The sequence below is a fragment of the Caretta caretta genome, chromosome 7 (genome assembly GCF_965140235.1).
Source record: "Caretta caretta isolate rCarCar2 chromosome 7, rCarCar1.hap1, whole genome shotgun sequence".
Lineage (NCBI taxonomy): Eukaryota > Metazoa > Chordata > Testudines > Cheloniidae > Caretta > Caretta caretta.
Window position 1 is genome coordinate 81800847 of NC_134212.1, and position 22023 is coordinate 81822869.

General features: G+C 38.6%; 1 protein-coding gene and 1 long non-coding RNA gene across 2 annotated transcripts in view; one reads left to right on the forward strand and one right to left on the reverse strand.

The window, feature by feature from the left end:
• MYPN (myopalladin) overlaps positions 1-12012 on the forward strand; it is a 114339-nt gene extending 102327 nt beyond the window's left edge. Inside the window, exons 20-21 of the mRNA XM_075130855.1 lie at positions 975-1108; positions 5329-12012. Coding sequence (XP_074986956.1) covers positions 975-1108; positions 5329-5498 — 304 coding nt within the window. The 3' untranslated portion in view covers positions 5499-12012. The remainder of the gene's footprint in view (positions 1-974; positions 1109-5328) is intronic.
• The window catches only part of LOC142072793 (uncharacterized), a 171048-nt gene that overhangs the window by 100678 nt on the left and 48347 nt on the right, over positions 1-22023 (reverse strand). The window lies entirely within an intron of this gene.

Sequence of the window (22023 nt, forward strand, 5' to 3'; positions counted from 1 at the left end):
GGAGCTGAACAACAGTGAATGTTACCCTTTAGGAAAGCTGTTCCTACCAGAGCTGGCCAGAAGATGGAATTTCCATCACCTGGGAAATTCAGAATGTTTGAGATTTTGTTTCATTCTGAATCAGAACAAAACTGTGAACCTCAGAATTTCCTGAGAAACTGAATATTCCCATTTGGGAATATGTTATTGCTGCCTATCCTTGCTTTTCCTGTCTGCCACTGCTGTTGCTGGGGGAAGGAAAACTCCAGGGCTCATAATACGAGAGGATGGGAGGGGAAGGAGGAAAACCACCAGGGTGATGAGAGGAGAGCAGCCCACAGAGCAAACTCATCCCATTCTATGACATCCTGCCTTGTGAGCTGCTGAGGACCTCGGGAGGTGGGCAAGCTGGCAGGGAACCAGGCAGGTTTCCACTGGGATTTTGTTGAAATCAATAATTCCCCGGTACATTTCAATTTTAATGAATCTGCATTTTCCAACAGAAAAATATTTTACATGAAAATTTCCAACCAGCTCTAATTACTACCTTTATGAATGTTCTCCTCCAGGATTAATATTAAAATTTTGCTGGCATTTCATATATTGCATCTCCAGTTTCTGCATTAGAAAAATAAATACTTTACAACTGTTTTAAATGGGTTTGCATAGGTATAACTAATTGGAACTTACTAACAATTCTGTAGCTGATGCATAATAAAGAATAGAATCCAGCTCACTCTCTCTCTTAGTTGTGATGGCTCTGCAGGGCTGAGAGGAGAAAACACATATTTGAATCACTAGAATGAACAGATCAGACTCCAAGAACATGCAAGGAGCAGATATGTTGAGTATGAAGTTGCTGCTTTTATACAGGCCTTCAGAGTAAAGCTGCACTCTAAGACTATGATTTAGTATGTATTTAATCTATGTGATACTAAACCTAAACAGCAGATGCACACTTGGGAAATACTAATTCTGTACACTTATTTTTCCAGCATGCATCAAGACACAACAGGGTACGTCTGCCTTTTGATTCAACCTGCCAAGAAAATAGATGCTGGTTGGTACACTCTGTCTGCGAAAAATGAAGCTGGTATTGTTTCATGCACTGCTAGACTTGATATATATGGTAGGTGTCCTACTATTGACTACTAAGTAAAACAAAGCAAAACTTACGTGCTTTGGTTCTTATTGTACTCTTTGCAGTTCTTGCTAAAATCTTTTTATTTACATTGATGGGAATTGAATAGACCCATTCTTAGTATAGACTCAGAGTATGTCCGCAGCCTAATATGGCCACAAAGAGAAGTAAGAACCACACACATCCTGCATGGTCATATTAGCACTCTTGCATCACAATTTGGTTGCAGGTGAGAGGTAGAGCAGGAGCTGTACACCAGACTCAGGAGATCTGGGTTCACTTTCCAGTGCTACCATGGCTTGTGTGACTTGGGCAAATCATTTAAACAGTCTGTTCCTCAGTTCCCCCATCTGTAAAATGGGGATAATACTTCCTCTGTCCTGTTTATTTTGACTATAAGAATCTTTGGAGCAGAGATTTGTCTTGCTATGTTTTTGTACAGTGCCTAGTTACAATGGGCCCCTGCTTTCTCATAGGGCCTCTAGGCACTACCATAATATAAATAAATAATAATAAACAGTTCCTCCTGAGGAAGCAAAGCTAAGCATTGCCTCTTACACCAGGATAAGCTGACAGACTCAATGTAGCCCATAGGTCAGGGGTGAGCAAACTTTTTGACCTGAGGGCCGCATCTGGGTATGGAAATTGTATGGCAGGCCATGAATGCCCAGTTGCGGAGAGGGACTCTGTGGAGTGTAGCATGGAGGGGCTCTATAAGGGATGTTACTGAGGTGGGGGGAGATGGGACTCATGGGGTGTGGCACAGGGGGTGGAGGGGCTTGACAGGGGAGGTACCAGGGACTCCTAGGGGCCCTGCTGGCACTGAAACCAAGGCGGCTGTACCAGGCACCACCACGGGCAGAGATATCCTAGCTGGGACGGATGCCACCCCTGGGTGGTTTCGAGGCTCTCGAGGATGGTGCCATAGAAGACCAGGAGGGGACTGGGTGTGCTGCCGCGTAGAGGGGGCTGCTGCGTAGGGGCGGGGTTCCAATCCCGGAAACAGCATGGTGAAGTCATGCCTGGGCAGTGTGGCTCTGCACGTAACAGAAGAGGGTGGAATTATGAGTTGGGGGCTGGGGAGCACCACGTGGGTGGAGCGGAACAAGCCTCTGACCCCACTCCCTGGCAGTTTTTATTGCAAGATGTGCAGTAAACAATACAGAGATAAAAGAACAAATCGGATACACTCTGTTTCCACTGACTTCATTGAGGGACACGATCAGCACAAATATAAGCAATTACCTGCAGAATCATTAGAGGTTTCCAAGATATACATTTATGGAGAGAAATTTCACATAGAAACAGGTTTTGGAATCATAAGGTTACTTTCTGCATATATAATTCAATGAAATCATTGAGTCAAGCAGCAATGTTCATTCTCTCTTGAGCATCTCTCAGATTTTATTAGTCAATTTTCCATTTAGGCAAGTGAGAATTATGCAGTTCTGTGGCTAGAACAATTTGAGAAGCCAAAGGAAGGAACTGAATAAATTGGTATATTTTTCTATCAGAGTTTCAGTCCGTATTTAAAAAATGGCTGTCTTGGCTTTATGAAAATGTCCAGTAGAAGATGGCAGGGATGCAACCACTAGAGCTCCATAGCAATTACTCTAAAAACTGATTAGGCCACTGAACAACTTTGGCAATCAAATCAATCTGTCCTCTGTTGAAGCCAGTGACTTAATGCTAAAAGGCTCCATTCTTCTTTACCAGTCCAGCACCCTGTTCTTTTCCTCCATGTCTTTTAAAACAAATTCATTCAGTTTGTCTTGTTAGAAAAGAAAATCTTGCATTTAAGAGGAGGTCCAAATTCTGTTCTTTCAGGAATGTGTACTGTTCACTAATAGTCTTTTCTACAAGTAGGTATCTGAGCATTTCATTTGATTTAATCAACCACTTTGTATGCTTCCACAAGAACATACAGAGCCACCATGCACAGTTCATCTGACATAGAACACTCTGTTTGAAACTATGATATTGAGCAGCTATGAACCCCTAGATGAAAGTAAATGCCATTGTAACAACAGCATAGCCATTATCTGTAGCTAGTAAGGAATTAAAAAACGTTTATCCTGAATGCCTAAGCTGTGTAATAAGATAGCTCACATATACTTTGTAGGCCGTTTTTCTGCAGCATTAGTCACAAGCTGAGAATTTTCAATCCTTTTAATCTACATTTTAAAAGGAATTACTAGGCTACTTTACCTGGAAAAAAAGAAAAAAGCCAGGCTGCCAGTGCCATGGAATTAGTCCACATCCTTGTCAGATTCCGCCACTCAGTGGCCTTATGGAGAATTGCATTTTAAACTTCATTAATGCTTGATGATAGACATAGGGAGCCAGAGAGAGATTGGCATATTTAAAAAAGATTAAATAAATATATATCTAAAGCATCCCATATTTTGAAGGAGATATGAATAGCACACACCTAAAGAGTGCAAACCGCAAGAACAGAAAGGAATTGTTTAGGTGGTCCAATTAAGAGAAATGATATACGAAAATTTGGACTGAGTGTCAGAAAACATTTTCTAAGAGACTCTGGAAAATCTGCCAAGGGAAGTGACAGAAGCCTCATCATTTGTGCCATTTAGAACTGAGCTAGAACTAACAGAGAAGGGAACAGTTCTGCAGTGTCAGGTGGTTCTGGTAGTTAATAGTCTTCTCCAGCTCCAGTGTCTCCAATTCAGTGAAGAAACATTTTAAAGAAAAAAATATGTATAATCAACATAAAGGGTATCACCAGAGTGGGAACCTGTTTGAGACTGGGAGAAAGAAAAGGCTGTTTATCCAAAACCGTCTGAATCTTAAAGAAGGCTAGAGTTAAAGTTCAGTGCAGAAAAGGGATAAAGGATTCTACTCTTGTGTAACAGTTAGTTCCTTATTTACAGGTCTCCCACATAGTACTGCTCATCCAGCTACTACAATGCTGCAGCCTAAATATTTACTGTGTTCCTAGTTATCCCAGAAATAACCCCTGTTCTATAACTCTGCCCCAATTTCCTGTAAATCTTTTTATTGATTTTACTATTCTTTTATTTATTTACAAATACTCTTACAGTGGACCCAAGCATCTCTCCAGTGATTAGCTGCTTTGTTTTTCTAATTGATCAGTGTTGATTACATCTGCCAATTGTCTGTTATGCCCTAAATATCACTATGATGTTTGAATATGAAATGATCTATTATGAAATTGCATTTGTCAGCTACGGAATCAACTACATGTCAAAATTTAAGAAGATGGATCTACTTTTTAAAGGACACTTTTTCCAAATGGGTTTCAAATCTGCACACCAACTCCTGAATTTGTGCATCCAATTAGCACAAAGATACACAAATGATTTCTGGTAGAAATAGGTTTGTCACATTTGCGTGCAGAATTGGAGGTTTTGTGCACAAAAGTAGAGTCTTATTAAGGTGGTGAAAGAGGCTGTGAGAGCTACATTGTTATAGAACAGCTAAGTATTATTAGTATTACTATTAACGTCAAAAACGTTCAATGTTACTTTTAAATGTGCAAGTACAAGTTGTATTTGCATTTTAATATCACTGAATCTAATTAACTGTTAGCAACTAAATTTATAATGATGTAAAGTAATATATTTCCTTTCATTTTGCGTAATAACTTGATTAACAAATTGATAATTTGTTCATAATCAGTCCCCTAAAGTAGCTGCAATGAAAATCAGAGATGGACCAAAGTCAGAACTATTTATCTTTTAAATAAAAAATAATTAAAAAAATCTTTCCCTGATTTTTTGAGGGGGTTTTGGGGATAGGGACTGGGAGGGAAATCACTGCTGAGGGAGATTTCTGGTTTTGTTTATCTCTATTTGCTGATCCACAAACTCTTACTATTGACTGTAGTGCTTACAACCATGAGTAGGCTCAGTAGGTGAAATCCTGGTCCTAATGTAGTCAATGGAAATTTTGCTATTGAATTCAGTAGAGCCAGGATTTCACCCATTGGCTCTAACAGGACTTTGCATCATTGTAAAGCACTGTACTTGAGGATATCTGAAGGAACAGACCCTACATTGGTAATAGTTTTTTTTAAAAGGACTTGAGAGGGGTTCCCGTCTAGAAACATGGAAAGCAGCACTTTCCAAACGGGTGTGAAAATTTCCATTGGCTTTTTATATATGTTAAAATAAATGTGGGACTTGACTTGGAATTATGTTTTCTCTTCACTGTTTTTGTTTCTTCAGCCCAATGGCACCAACAGATTCCACTACCAATAAAGTTTCGACCTAGTGGTAGCCGGTATGCAAACCTCACTGGACAAGGGCTCGACATTTTTTCTGCCTTTTCAGCTGTTGAAAGTCCAAAGTTGTTTTCATCCCCATCCCAGAGCGTGGTAGAAAGTGAAGAACTTTAAAAACCTACAGTTCCAATTATACCCGCAGAAATATTAGAACTATGGGGAAAAAGAAGAGAGAGAGAGAAGGTACAAACCAAGAGACTCACGGTTTACAAGCAACTTGTTTTTAGTAAGTGTTCTGCTGCTGGAACTGCTGCAAGTTACATATTGTACAAGATGTCTGCTTGTATTTTACTCCAGTATGATTATTGTATAGAGTGTAGCGCAAAAAGTTCAGTGCTATGTCTTTTTCTGAGAATCTCAGAGTGAAGAGACATAGTTTGAGCACTTAAAAATCAACACCATTTTTAATGCTTCAGTTAAAGCTCCTGTAACAAGCAAAGTTAAGGATTTGTGGTTTTTAAGTGGATACTGCCAATGAAAGGACTGACACTGTGATAGAGAGTAAAGAATGTGACTTTGAATGTAATCCTAAAAGGATTTCCATAAGGAAAAGAAAAGAAGTTGGAACATAATTTTTGTATGTGATCATACTAGATAAAACATAGCATTTCATGGAGGTACAGCTATATACAGTATACATTTATATTTGTGTGTGTGTATATATGTATGTACATACCATGCCGTGTGTACTCATGGTGTTTTGAAACATACAGTAAGATATAAGGCATGTGCTTAGAAAATTAACACATGAAACTAAACATCCTATTTTGTATGAAGCACATACTGTAGAGATCACAGCTGAAACTACTGTATATTTCCATGTATGTTTCATATTTGTTCCTTTTCAGTTTTAGTGACTCCCTGATTTTAAACACACAGAATACTGTTCTTGTAACTTCATGGTTTTTAAATTCAAGTCTCTTTTTCCACGAGTTTTTGACATGCCTAGACAAAAAAAGCACATCATATGGCTCATTTGCTAAACTGACTAAAGAGGAACTGTGGCCTGGTGCAGTTAAAACTTCTTTCAGGATCATTTAGAAAACTTAATCACAGGTAGAGTTCCTACTGTTAAAACAGGGGAAAAATCCATCTGTAACATGCAAAGAAGGTTATAATATTTAAGAAACATAGTGGTTAGTATAAACAACTAAAGTAAGTATTGTACCCTGATAAATGGTAGGTAAACCAGGGAATGCTATAGGAGGACGATAACGAAGGATATTTAATAACAGCACTAAAACAAACAATTTCAGTATATTTCTCTTTTACATAATTTTATTGACACCCTTCTGACCCCAATGGTTAGAGGTTAGGAATGTATCTGATGATTTCTTGCACATGTTTTGGACTTTATTTTCAGCAGTTCTAACTCACTACTTTAAACTTGATCAGGAACAGCCATGGGGTCCTAACTAGAATCATACAGGGGCTTAAAGATCACCTTTACAGATGCTGTAATTTTAGGGTTTATTTGGCTTGCTTTGCAATTCAGTGTTTTTTCAGTTTAAAAAAAGGTACTAAATTCAGAGAAAGAAAGAAGAGATTAAAGCAAGGAGAAACTACACTTTAAAAGAAATAAATTACCACTGAAAATAAAATGTGCCTAAATTAGAAATGTACATGCACTAAATATGAAAATATGAAGGCATAAGAGTTAATGAGACATTGGGTATATTGGGACAGTGGGAAGGAGATAAACAGTGTTTTACTATTTGGTCACTTTCAAATCTAACCTATGTGTTACTCTCTGAGAGCCATCTAAGGTTCAGATCAAGTAATATGTGGTGATGGTGTATTTCCTAGTGATGTTTCTAAAAAGAAAATAATTGGATTTTGTAAATTAAATTAATGTTGTTTATGGGTTTCTTTTTGAAGAAGGGCCAAATTCTGCTCCCATATACAACTCTGAAACCTCCAACTATTTCAGCGGTGTAAATGAAAAGCAGATTTTGATCCAACATAATAAAATTTTACAGCAATTGTAGCACTTTATATACATAGAAATAATAAAGCTACAGTGCACTGCCAGAAACTTGACTGAATATCTTTAGGCTTGACAGAATTTGATTTTTTTTTTATGATTTCAATGGATGACATTTTAAAAATTTGTATTGATTTAAATTTCCACAGTTGCACAAAATGATGAGTTTTAAGCATTCGTTTATATCAATTTAAATGTTCACAGTTGTAGAAAATTGGGGTGAGGGAATCAGAGAATAATTGCTTAATGACAGTACACGTTAAGATTCAAAAAGTTAAAGCTTTTGAAACACAAACTGTCAACATATACAAAGTATCTTAAGCAGCATTTTTTTTTTACTTTGCCTTATGTAAACTTCAGTGATCAATGGAAATATTTTTTTGCCAGTCTGTGTATGGTGAAATCAATATTTATTGATAAAAATCTAACCCTTTCAAGCCTAAATATATAGACTAAGTTATTAAATAATATAAACTAAAAAACTAAATCTGTACAAACTTTTAAGGTTTAGAAGAAATGAATGAATCCTCCTTTATTAGGTAGTAGGTCCAAGAGCAATCATGTTACCTGCATTCTGTGTATAGTTTGAAAGACAGGAAAAGCAGTATGTTAAACTTGTTAGTATATATAAATATCATACCATAAGGATATTTTATTTTAGGTACCAATATTATAATTACTAGTATTACTGACAGCAGTAAATGTTCTCACAGCTTTACAAATTCAGAGAAAGATGTGATTCCCACCCCAAAGAACTTACAATGTAAATTAAAACACAAAGAACACAGCCCAAACATGTGGCTTGAATCTCTTCTCCCTTATGCCAATTTTACACCAGTGTAATTCCATTGACTTCACTGTAATCTCTCTTGATTTACATCACCACAAGTGAGAGGTGATTCACACCCATGACAGGTAGGCTGAAGGTCAAGTGGTACAATGTTTTCCAAAACACAACTTCTGTACTTTTGCAGGGGGGAGGAGAGGCTGATATTATTGAAAGACTTGCTGGAAGAAATGTTGTAAAGGAGGGAGATGAATGAAGGGTTGATCCTTGGTCATTCAGTAACCAATGTGAGAGGTTAAGCCAAACTGGGTCCCCAAAATCTGGCAGTCGAATACTGGCAGCTGACAACACTGTCTTTCACTCTTATTTACTAGCTAAGGGTCATGATCTCATTCATACTAGCATACATTGAATACTGAAGTCAATGGAGATACTTCAATGTACACGGAATAAATGAGATCAGAATCTGATCCTAAAGTTGCAGAAGTCTCTGTAGATCAAATTATGTTGCCCGTAATCCAACAAATTTCCTTTTCATTTAAATAGGCATTTTGCTATGAGACAGACAACAAAATTTTGTCCAGTATAAGTAACTTGTATCAAAAAAGATATTGAGATCTTTACCAAATAGATTAATTCTTGTTAAGAAACAAGAAATTAATTTCCAGTATTGTTAATAACTACAGAATCCTTCTGTTCTGCTTACACTGAGCCCAAAATGGGAATATAAAAAGGAAGTTCAGGTGCATAGATATTAATGCTAATAGATCTGACTGTGCTTGTCGTAATGAAACCTTTATAGAGAAAGGTGTAAGTTATCATGTGTGTTGGTGACTATTGAAAAAGCTGAGGAAAAACTGTAAGTAGATTAAGCAGCAGAGGGCAACAGTGAATTATCACATAACTTGTGTGATATCCATTTGAGAAGTTAATATTATGTGACGAATGGCTCTATGTAATGATACGGTGTCAAGAAGCATTAGGGATTCTGTGATTGTGCTTTCTTCCTGAACAGCTTGCTTAGCATTTCATTGTTTTGTTTTATTTAATGAACAGTAACTAATTTGACCTTGCACAAAAAAGGCATCCTGTTCAGTATTCAGTAGAGGCCATAACGAAAAATTCATGCCAGAATCCAAGAAGTCAGTAAGTTATCATCTAAATGTCCATTTAATAACTACAATACTAAGTAGAATTTTGCACCAATTAAATGTAGTGACTCTAAAATTGTATATGTTAAATAACGGAATATTTCCAAATTCACACATTTGTAGCTTTATTTGCCTTCTGGTTCCTTTTCAGCCTTATAGTTTCACACATGTTAACACACAGGCTCAGGGTATTTCAGAGGGTAGTCAAGTGGCTGTATTTTTGTTCAAAATTCTAGAAAGCACGAGTATTGCATCTTTGCTTCGAAAATAGTAAACATGTAAAATCTGTAGATCCAATTCTCAGCAGCCTTGCCCAGTCTAAGGAGAACTGGACTGGGCCTTCTTGTCTCTGAAAGCAAGGACTGAAGACAATTTTTGAATGCTTCATGTGGGCAAGTGTGGAGGGCAAAAAGGACACATACTCTGGAAAATTTGAGCCAACATGTGCAGTCTTCTCCTAAATATGTAAATAGTTGCTACTTGCAACTGTTAGTAATAGAAGTACTGCAAAAAGAACTCAATTCTGCTGTTGATGCAAGAACCATTAAAACAGTCTCTGAAAAGTGACCTCTGATACCCACTAAAAATGGTACCTGAGCAAATATACAAAAGAAGATCTAATGAAATACTATAATCTGTTAAATTAAATACTGAACAAGTGATTCATTGTTAATTGCCTTATTAATTCCAATAGGGAAATCTTCACTTTGAGCTTTAAAACATTTTACTTTTTTTCTTGATTTAAATGGATTTATTAATTATTATTATTATTTTGGTCTAATGATTCAAAATCATCCTCAAAAGGAAGAAAGAGTTAACATAGAGGTTTCAAAATATACTTTAAATGCACATAAAAGAAAAAAAGCCTGACTGTTCAATAATGTATTGTCCCTCATCCCATTTAAATAAATGCTTCAAAGTTGCATATCAAAGTGTGTCTCTTTGACATGTTTTTAGATAAATTAATTGTAGGCAAAAGTGTGTAACAGGACCACGAGTCTCCTCAGGGCTTGTTTTTGAGAGCCGATGATGTCAGTGGAGGCTCCATGCACAGAATAACTATAGGACAGGCCCTAAATCATTTGGAGGAAAACCCTAAAATACTATTAGACAAGTGTTTATTAGCCATACTTCTAGCAAGCAGCAATTTTGTGAAGTACAGCAGTGGTCTTTTTAAAAAATAAATGCACCGGACACATTTCAACTTGGAGTGAATCTTTTTGCTAAATTTGCCTTTGTTTTAATTTGTGCTCTCACTCTGTAGGTGTAATTCTCATCCCCTCCACCACAGTCTAAATAAATGGACTTTTGCACAGGGGACCAGTGCAGGGGTAGACAGGCAAGAGCATTTCTCCCTCAATCTGGTAGTGAGCATAGAGAAACAGAATGAGTTAATCAAATACAAATACTGATGGTTTTACAGCATTTTGTTCTTCCCTAAGCGGGTTTTTACTGTGATTGGTTCAACACACTTTTGTGAAGGGGCCTATCAGCATACTTTGCAGTGATTTTGAAATACATTGCAAGTTTAAAGCCAACAGTGAGGGAAGCTGGATGTAGATATGGGTGTAAATTAAGAACATGGATATGCCCCAGTATATTTGCTAATCCTGATTTTGCTCTTATTTTCCCATATTTCTCAATTACTGCTGGCCTGAATTCAATCAGTCTCTGCCTGTTAGTTGAGAAGCAATATTCTGAGCGCTACATTAGTAGTTCAGCTATTGTTCCGTGATCAAAAGTGGATCTCCTATGTCTTCTCATTTCTGCTGGGGTACTAGCCAGCTGCATAAGCTACTGTGAACTAACCTACTTGCCCCTTGAATCCATCACAGCTACAGAGCCACTTATTATATCACACATACTCAAATCTTGAGCCACATTGCACCATCAGTTTAAGCAGAGTTCTCCATTAAAATCAATGGGGAGTTCTGCTCAGAAACTGATGGCACAGTATGGTCCCTTTATTAGGATTGTGACACAGCTTTCTAAATGTCAATTGGTAAAATCTGGAAAAATACTGAAGTCACCATTCTCAAATGCTGAAAATATGACAATGGACAGTCAGAGCATGGCTGATTGCGGGAAACCAATTCAGAGTCTGATCAGGCCCTTCTTACGCCTTGAAGTAAAGCATGTGGTCACTTTGAGAAATTTCTGTATGCATTAACATACATTTTGCATGCTAGTTTTCTGTATGATTTAAGACTAAACTACAAGTTAGGAGACACATTTGTGTACACAGTCTATCATTTATAATGTAATTAAATGATACAGGGGGTTTGTGTTGGTTTTTTTAGCAATGTTTTCTTGCAGTTTTATTAATCTTTGCTTTATAACGTATTTAAGCATTTTTTAAAAAGTATGCCAGGATGAGTGGCTGAAACCAAACTGTTTAAAGATAAACCTGTGTAGAGGAAATGGACTGTTTCTTCAATAAAGCAATGTTTATTGTTCTTAATAAATTCCTGGACTTCTTACAGTGCTAGAATAAATGCATACTTTTAGAACATTAAAAGGAATTATTCTGTAAATTCTTACTGAAATTAAAAAAAAATCTAGATCAAATTTAGTATGAGATACACCTTAAAAATGGGTTTCTTAATGAAAACTGAACCCACAAATCTGGAAGCCTAAATGTAAGCAGTGCTCATCACCACAAATAGAGTGTAACATGTATTGGAAAATAAAGTTTTGCTTAGTGGGTATTGTTTCTAAACTAGTGTTTATTGGTCCATATCATGTCAGTCACTTTTCCCAGTGAAATCAGTGGGAAGTTCTGCTTAACAATCATAGGAAAATGTGGATGTTATATTTTCATAGTATACATGATAGACTATAATCCTATGAAGCCAATGGCATAGAAACTCTTGTGTGAGTAAAGTGAGCAGAATTAAATTTGAGTAAGGCTAGCAGCATTTTATTATTACCATTAATTATTTGTATTACAATAGCACTTAGAGACCTCAGTTGAGATTGAGGCTCCACTGTACTAGGCACTGGATGGACACAGAATATGAAACAGCCCTTGCCCCATAAAGCTTGCAATCTTAATAGACAACAAGACATATGGCGAGAGGGAAATGACTTATCGTCACACTATGAGTCACTGGAAGAGATAGGAATGGAACCCAGGTCCCCTGACTCCCAGTCTAGAGCCACATTCACTGCCCTAGTTTGGCCCATAGTGGAGTCCAACACTGCTCCACGTAAGTCAACAGCAAACTTCCACTGGCTTGAAGATCAGCTCCATAGGTTATATTTATGAGTCTCTTGCATATGGTGAGCATGTTGCTGAAAAGTGACATGTCTCAGAGTTATACAGCCACTGTGTCTGTGAAGCAGTTTCATCCCGTCATAATTTCACAATCATGTAAAGAACTTCATTCTTTTCTTTAGCAACAATCTTTCAAAAAATCAGGACAAGCTCCATGAAAAATGGGCATCCAACCCTACCATACCAGAGAAGATCAATGGTGAGAGAAGCATTGCCTTTTTGTTTTATGTTTGTCCAGCACCTAGCACAACAGAGCCCTGACCACGCATTGGGGCCCGTATGCACTACAGCAATACAAACTAGTAATAATAAATGAGTGCTCCTCAGTGCAGACCACATTATGAGCTGTCAGCTGGGAAAGAAAGTGTCCTGCCCACTCCCCATAGCAATCATGTGGGAGAAGGAGAGAGACTATGCAGAGCTCCCACCACAAACCATGTGTGCTTCCCCAGGTAACACACTGGTTGGGTTCCCTTTCTCAGTCATAGCAGGTTCTCAAAGGTTACTACAGCAACCTCTGTGGCAAAACAAGCAGGCTGGGATCTAAAGAGAACCACAGAGGACAGCAGTGACCTCACAAATCTATATAGAGCCCTGCACATTGACTTCAATGTGAATCATACTTAGGCCACCGCAGAGCACTTTTGAAAATTCCCCCCTATACATTCCAGCTCTTAAAAAAGGTTATTTATTTTTCTGCCATGCGATTATTCATTTAGGATTAGATTTTCCCATTTAGGAAGATCAACAAATACATCATCCCATATCCTTGTCTGTGCATTAGGATCTGGGTGTTGCAGATCTGACAGAGTGGTTTTCAGCTCCACATTTCCGCCAAGCAGGTTAATAATAAATAATAATAAAAAGTATGTAGCACTTTATACTATTAAAGCACTGTACAAAAAATAAAAATCCTCAGAGAATCCCTGCGAGATTGGTAAAATGTGCATTTTTAACATGGCGATGGCTCCATTCATAATTATCATCATTTATACACTTATAAAGCACCTCCCCCCACCTCCAGGTTCCCCACACAAGACGCCAAAGATTCTATAACTGGGTCTGTTGGATCTTGGATAGAGCTTGAGAGCCTAGCAGTTGTCACTAGATATAAGGAATAACAACAACTGCCCATCCTGTTACATGAGAATCGGTATGAGCACGTGACAGGAAAAATAATGCAAAAGGGCCAAACTCATGGAGTTCTTTAAACTACAAAAATGTAAACAATCTGACTAGATTTTCCCTTCCCAGTTTTCTGAGGTTAATATTGTCCTTCCCCAGAGGAATCTGTCTCAAAAGGTTTTCTAAATGAACACAGATGAAAGAAAACAAAACAAAACCCTAGGTTATTTGTCCCACCTGGGAGAGATTCTGCAGTCCCTCTTGCTCCCCACCTAGTCTCTCCTTCATACAGGGTTTGCCCCAGCCAAGAAGTATAAACTGGCTGTTAGTGAATTACATTTCCCCACAACTCCTCAGCACATACGAGAAAAGGGAGTTCTAGCCCATCCTGCACTTGGAATTTGGGTTTCACTCCCTACACAGAGAGCAGCCTGTTTTTTTTCCTCCCAAATCACAAATTGCCACTCAAGGCCCGCAGCGACCATGGGCCCTGTCCCACAGGTAAGTTCAAAGATGGAAACCCTGGAATGGGATTTGAGCTTGTTACTGGCACTGAGCATATTATTTAAGGACAAGCATTAATTTCCCATTAGTATACAATTTTTAATATCCGTTACAAGTATATTTAGTAGAGCAACAAATATTTAACAAAACAAGTATTTCTAGCCTCCATCAATACATTAATTTTAATAGCAGAGGCAAATCACAATCCAAGAGAGTGAACACTTACTTAACATTACTGGAAGAGGATGACTGAATAGCCCAGGTGATGTGTAATAATGGGATATTATGGGACCCAATTCTGATCTCATGTTCACTGTTTTTACAAAGGTGTAATTGCATTTGACACAGTATCTTGATAATAAAATTGAGTTACTCCTGGTTTGCACAGATGCAAGTGGGATCAGAATCTGTGTCAACAGTTAGAATTCAGCCTGGGTGGGTAAATGTACCAAGTTCCACGTGGCTGGGCCTCTGCTTGCATTTGGAGTCCCACTGAAGTGAAGAGGAATGTGTGTGGGCACATAGGTCTGCCCATAGGGAACTTGGTGCAGGATCAGGGCCTAATTTAAACAATCCGACTACATTTTCCCTTCCCAGTCTATTCTGAGGTTCTCTGACAGCTGTTCAACAGCCTGTGTGAAATTAACTGGTGTCTCAATCAGTGGTCAAGTATCCACATCACAAAAACCTTGGCAGTCTTAGACAGAGAGGCCTCAAGCAGCTGCTGATTTCAGGGTGTCCAACTGATTTTCAGAAGTGCTGAGCACTTCCACTTCACACTGACTTCAACTGATGGTGTGGACACTCAGACTTCAAAAAAAAAAAAAAAAAAATCAGGCCAAGGTGCCTCAAATCCAAACTCAGAGAAAGCAAGACATCCAAAAGTGGTCACTTCTGAAAATCTGGGCTTGAATGCTAAGTTGACAGTGCTATGCATTCTCTCCTTGTAAGGGCCAATCCAGATCAGAATTAAAGCACATTGCCAGATAAACATGGGGAAACTTGTACTACTGCCAACTGTGCTGTAGATAAATCGGAAATTTCAACTTCCAGTCTAGCATTATATCCACCTTAAGAACAAAGCCACTGCAAAGTTATGTATAGCAGAGAAATGGCTTTTTGTTACTAATTATTATTAAGATGATAAACATAAGATGATAATAATGGCCATACTGGGTCAGACCAAAGGTCCATCTAGCCCAGTATCCTGTCTTCCGACAGTGGCCAATGCCAGGTGCCCTACAGGGAATGAACAGAACAGGTAATCATCAAGTGATCCACCTTGCCCAAGTAGTTTATTGAGTTTGAACTCCCAGTAGTATAATCAAGACTAAGAGGATGGAGATTTTAATTTTCTTTTACTGTAGTTCAACAGCAGATATGTATCCAGTGGCCTTATTTACAATGTGTTTACATCCAATCCATTGCACTATGGTGTCTTTCAAGGAGACGATGTATTTAAATTCTTTAGTAATAGGATTGTAGGTCTTTGATCTCTTATCTTGATTCACTTTTCCCTTTGTGGGCTTAACAGCAGTATTATAATGTAATTCTTTACACACTATTCCAATATTTTTATACTTAAATCTACCAGTTATACTTCACTGGAAGACAAATAATAATATATGGAATATGCAATGGGAGGAGCATGTGTATGAATTACTTTTACATGGATTATGTATGGCATGAAATCATATAGTAGTTTGTGTACCACAAGATTACATGTGAAAAAAAGTAATTTTAGAAGTGCTTTATCATTTAATTATAAACTTGTAGCCCACCAATGCTGTTTCTAAACACTAAATATATTTTTTCGTTTACTCTTGTGTATTGTCCCATGTGTCTGCCAAGAGACTTAAAAGGATAATTTTCCCTGAGGCAAAGTCTGTGCTGTACATGCCAGGCAACCCCATTATCTAGGTGTACTACAGTAGTGCCTGCAGGCTAGGGGCTATCCAAATAAAGAGGAAGACACTGTCTCTGCTCAGAGGTTACATGGATTGAACGGGTGTAAGTCAGCACAGATTTTCCCCATTAATACTAGTGGAAGGTATGTACCTGAATCCCCCATCTATTAGTGGGAAAACAATCTTTAGAGTATCCATATCATACAGCATTAATTGGACAACGTGATAAAACAAAGTCATGGGTCAAATTCTGCCCTCTGTGTATATGCATTCCTAATAAGGTCAACAGCATAATCTAAGTGGGGCTGCATTCCCCAAGAGGGCAGAATTTGGCTCCCTGTATGTAAAAATGCTTTCCTTGTAGACAATTTACACATTGACATATGTTATCTAATTAATGAGAAATAAAACAGTGTTTTGGTGATCTACCATATATGTTGTTGAAGAGAGAGGATTGCTGAAGTATGATATGCAGCTACAGCAACATTATAACTAAGGCTACATTTTAGTCATGGGTATTTTTAGTAAGTCATGGACAGGTCATGGGCAGTAAACAAAAATTCATGGCCTGAGACCTGTCCATGACTTTTATTATATACCTTTAATTAAAACTTGGGCAGGGGGCTGTGGGTACTTTGGGGGAGGTGGCCTGGGACACCTCTGGTGCTAGGGGAGAGGCAGGCCACAGTGCACAGCCCGGGACCCCTACTGGTGCTGGGAGGAGGGTTGGCGAGGCTGGCAGGGGCTCCCTACCCGGTTCCGCATGTTCCTACAGCTCCTAGGCGGCGGAGGAGTCGGGGGCTCCACGCACTGTTCCTACCACAAGCACTGGCCCCTCTGCCTAGGAGCTTCAGTGCCATGTCCGTGGGAGCCAGGGAGCTCCCTACCCCAAGGTAAGCGCCCCTCTGCACCCACTAACCCCCTGCCCCTAGCCCGCTTCCAAAACACCCAAACTGCTGCTGCTGGCTCAGGGGCTGCCCAGCTCAGGCAGCCCCTGAGCCAGCACCAGCCACTGCAGAAGTCATGGAAAGTCATGGAATCCGTGACCTCCATGACAGACTTGCAGCCTTAATTATAACATATGCCAGCATTTTCCGGACAAAGTTGTTCACAAAAATAGGATTTCCTTTTTATGTGTACTAAACATAGGTTTAGTAGAGCCCAGTCCTGCAGCCTTTATTCCAGTAAAACTTCCATTGGGTCAATTTCCTCCTGGGTAGCCAGTCTGACTCCTATGAAATCTGTGGGGCTGCAGAGTAGTAACTAAGAGCAAAATTTTGATAATTTATTTCAGTGAAAGTTCTGCCAGAATAAAGACTACACAACCATAGGCGCAGACTTCTACTGGCACCGGTGGGTGCTCGACCCCCCTTTGCCCCTGGCCCTGCCCCGACTCCACCCCTGCCCCTCCCCCTCCATTCCAACCTCTTCCCCAAAGTCCTCGCCCCAACTCCGCCCCCTCCCTGCCCCTATTCTGACTCCTTCCCCAAATCCCCGCCCCAGCCCCGCCTCTTCCCCACCTCCTTCCCTGATCACGCCACATTCCCGCTCCTCCCCCCTGGAGCTTGCTACAGCTGTTTGGCAGCAGCAAGCGCTAGAAAATAGGCGGAGGAGCAGGGACGCGGCGTGCTCAGGGGAGGAGGCGGAGGTGAGGTGGGGCAGGGAGTTTGGCCGCCAATGGGTGCAGAGCACCCACTAATTTTTCCCCCTGGGTGATCCACCCCTGGAGCACCCACAGAGTCAGTGCCTATGTGCAAGATCACAGCTTTTGAGTCTAACCCTTCTCAGTATTCAGACATCTCTTTAACATCAGGGCTCAGTTTCTACTGCTGATTTTGCTCTTCATTCAAAGTTCCCTAGTTATTTCAGCAACACCTTTCATTTGAGAAAAAGATATAATACAGGATATGGCAGGACCCTGCAAGGAACCCGACTGCCTTCCCTGCAGCTCCCATACCCTTAACCTACAAAGCCAGGACCAACAAGTAGCTGGTTCTTGGAAGCCGCCCACCAGCAGCACCAGCAGGAGCAGCCTTCAAACATCACAATGGACATCATCTTCACTTGAAGTTATGTAGGACTATGAACTCTGCTACAATCACCTCTACCTTTCTCCCTGCCCTACTCCTCACTTTCACCTCCTCCAACATTTCATCAACTTCGTCCCATCCCGTCTTCCTCTTCCCTTTTTATCTACTTCCCACCTACCTCCCCCAAAAGAAATAAAAAGTCTATGGAATGAACAAGAGGTATGCCAGCCTTCAATCTGACTACTTTACTTGGATGTTTTTTCACCTTTCTCCACACTTAGTCTTTTAGATTATAAATTCTTTGGGGCATGGACTAAGTCTGACCATGTGTTTGTACAGCACCTAGCACAGTGATTCTGACTGTAGTAGCACCCAAAGGCAAAATCATTTCATATAGTAAGTAGTTGCTTTTTCTTCATGATAATTGATGAGAGCCTGATTGAGGTAGTGTAACATTCACTGTAGCAAACCCACCAACGCACAACACCCATAGTAGGACTCCAACCATTTCAGGTAGTCAGAAAGGTCATTTCAAATAGAAAAAAAAATTTTTATTTACAAAATTGATTATTGTTTCCAGATACTAGGGAGAAAAAAGGAAAGAAAAACAAAACAAAAAAACCCACAGAGCATACATGTAGGTAAAACCTACAAAATTTAAGAGTTAGATCTCTACTTTCATGCGAGTATTCACTTTACAATATATAAACATCTGCTTTTACAGCCAGCTTAAAGAAAAAATATTCTGTACACTACTTGAAATTAGCTCTTTTCTGATAAACTGTTTAGTATTAAAGTAAACCTACACAACCCATATATCAAACTGACAAAGTTTAAAGTTAGTTCTCTGACTTGAATGCATTTTAATTATCTTTTTCATGGTATCCATTGGATAGGAAACAAAAATGTAACCTCAAAGCTGGGGAGGGGAGGGGGAGACACATGGGAACAAATTTATCCATGTTTAATTGCATTGAGTTAAACCATGGATCAATTTGGCCACTGGTGTGTAAAATATTATGTGACATGATCCATCACAGCAAAGATAATGTAAAATTTAATAACATTCAAATGAAATATGAAGGGATTGTTACAAATATTTCATAAATAAAATATACAACACAAATTTATTATACACATTTCATTAGTAACCAGGAAAACAAACAAACAAACAATCTTCTTAGAGGCATAGCAATTAAATTTTTTCAAAACAAACTTATTTAAGCAACATCAGCATAAGTAGTAAACAAGAATACAGCTGTTATAATGACAAGATTACCTTATTCAGCAGCTTAATTCTTGCTAACTGTTCAAAATTACTCAATTGGTCTGTTGAATTATACTAGCCCATAATTCGTTCTAATTAGCTATTTGAAAATGGTCAGGTGGATAACTGAAGATTCTTTGTGCGTATGGGTCATTGTCGGTTTCCATTTTCTGTCCCATATAAGTGTGGTAGCTCTCCTGATGGAAGTGTTCACAGTGAAAGTTTATCCAGTCTCTTTCAGTGCTGTATCTCTCTGCTTCAGCAAGGATCCTAGTTAGAGCCATAATGTAACTTAATGCCATCTGAAGGGTCTCATATTTGGAGAGTTTTTTATCTTGACCCCACTGTGGAACCACCTTTCTTAGTCGATCGAAGGCTGTGTTCAGTCCTTGCATTCTTCTCCTTTCCCTGGCATTAGCAGCCAGTCTCCTTTTGGCAGCACTCTCCATTCTTTCTGAGCCACATTTCACTACACAGCCTGTTCCACTTTTGCACTGGGTATCTGACTCTAAACCGGAATCCACGTTTGATTTAGAAGATTTCATATTTGTCGCCACTTTAATACTGAGCCTTCCTCACCCTCCCAAAAAATTTGTAGTAGCTGGAATGTGTTGGGAAAAACAGTCTTAGAATACAATATCTGTACTTCGAGTGTGTTCCCAGAAGTCAGTGTGAAAGGTTTTTTGGGTTTTTTGGGTTTTTTTTTTTTTACAGCATCTCCAAAAAAATAACCATTTTCCAGGAGTTTTACAATTGTTGCTTATTGTTTAATAAAGAAAAAACAAACAGAACTGTAGTTAGCAACTAGTCTGTTTCTGTCATTCTTTACATTTCTTTAAGCTTGGCAATGAGAGAAATAAACACCATCTCCATTCTCAAAAATTCAGTTTCTGAAGAAAAAAAAAGTCTGTTTAATCCAACAAGATTTTAATGGATTAAACACATTTATTCCGGTGGTCAGTTTGTGTCAACTGGCAGAAAAAGCCCCAGGTCTTCTCAGGATAATGTATTTTGTAATTGAGAACTGTGGCAATCTGAAAAAGACTTTCTGAGAGTGAAAGAAAGATTGCTCCTTCCTCAATTACTGTGGGTATGCAGTGATCATATCTTACAGGCAAGAAGAGGCTTTATAAAAGCAGCAGCAAGAGCTGAGCAGGTGGCAGCAGGTGGGCGGGCAGCTCTCTGCTTCCATCCCAGTACCTTCCCACCCTGGGAACAACGGGGGGGGGAGGGGGGACGACGGACAACAACGCAAAATTAAAAAAACCCAGAGCCATGTCCAAAGCTATGTCTGTCCAGCACTAACAGCGTGCCATCTGGACTAATGTCTGGCTGGCCTCACAAGAATCACAACAGTGAGGCAAAAGTCTTTTCAGTGAATAATCTTTTGCAACGTAGCAAAAAATCTCTCTCAACATATAACTAAAAGTATTTATTAGAAACTACTAGGGGTGGCAGAGGTAACTGTTAAAAGGATAATTTCATGCTTTGTGGAAATGTATAACACAGTCTAGGACTGTACAATGTTGACTCCAGATGACTGTTTATCTATTAGAAAAGCTTTATGACGCAGAATTTAAATACTATTGTATACACTATGTGGAACATTTCTGTAGGGAGCACAATATTTCAGTGGGTACTGGAGAGGTGCAATATATTTAATTTTTAAGATATTGAAATTTTGAAAAATATTTCTATAGTAATTAAGATGTAAATATGGACTTATTTAATGGAAAATTAATTCAAAATATATGAGGAGAGAGTGATACACACACATGAACCCTCTGGTTATGTACATAATGCATGCAAACACACAGTATATACAAGTGCCTAAAATTTATATAGAAAGGAAATGTTGCTACTTAGGAATATCTCCAAATAGGTAAAAGGAGTAAAAGGAGCTCAGAACAATTAAAATTAAAAGAAACAAAGATAATCTGTTCACCATCACCAAAAGATAATGTCTGCTGTTGATTATAAAGACCATGTTTAATTTTGGTATTTAATATAATTTCAGCATGTTTTTATTGCTCTCTTTAAAACAGAGATTCACAAATTTACAAGGAACTTTTATTTATTTTATTCTGTCTTTATGAAATATGCAGAACCTCAAAAATGTGTCACACTATGATTTATTCTGTGTATTTGATTTCAAGCTTGATTAAATTGTTACCAAGTACTTGTAAATTAGTTATTTTTCATTAGGGATTGAATACTGTATATTTGTCGAAAACTCTATACTAATTGGTTCCATTATGACTCCAAAACCCCATGTAGTTGTAAACAGTTGATTAATCCCTAGCAGAAACAATGACAATGAAATGAGGTTGAATAATCTGAAAACAATAGAATGCAATTGAACATTAATGGACTCCAGCATGACAGATGTTGAACACCGGCTGTTATGCACAGTTGCTCTGCTCTTAATATTCTGAATCCCAAATGGTCTTGATCATGGGTGGTGATGGGTAGTCCACATTATTCCATTATTAAAATGTCTACTGTGAATTCAATTTTTAAATAAACGTCTTGTTGACATTTCATCAGAATGTCTCACTTATTTTTTTCCTACATGCATTGACCTATTCTCCCCACAGTCAAAAGAGT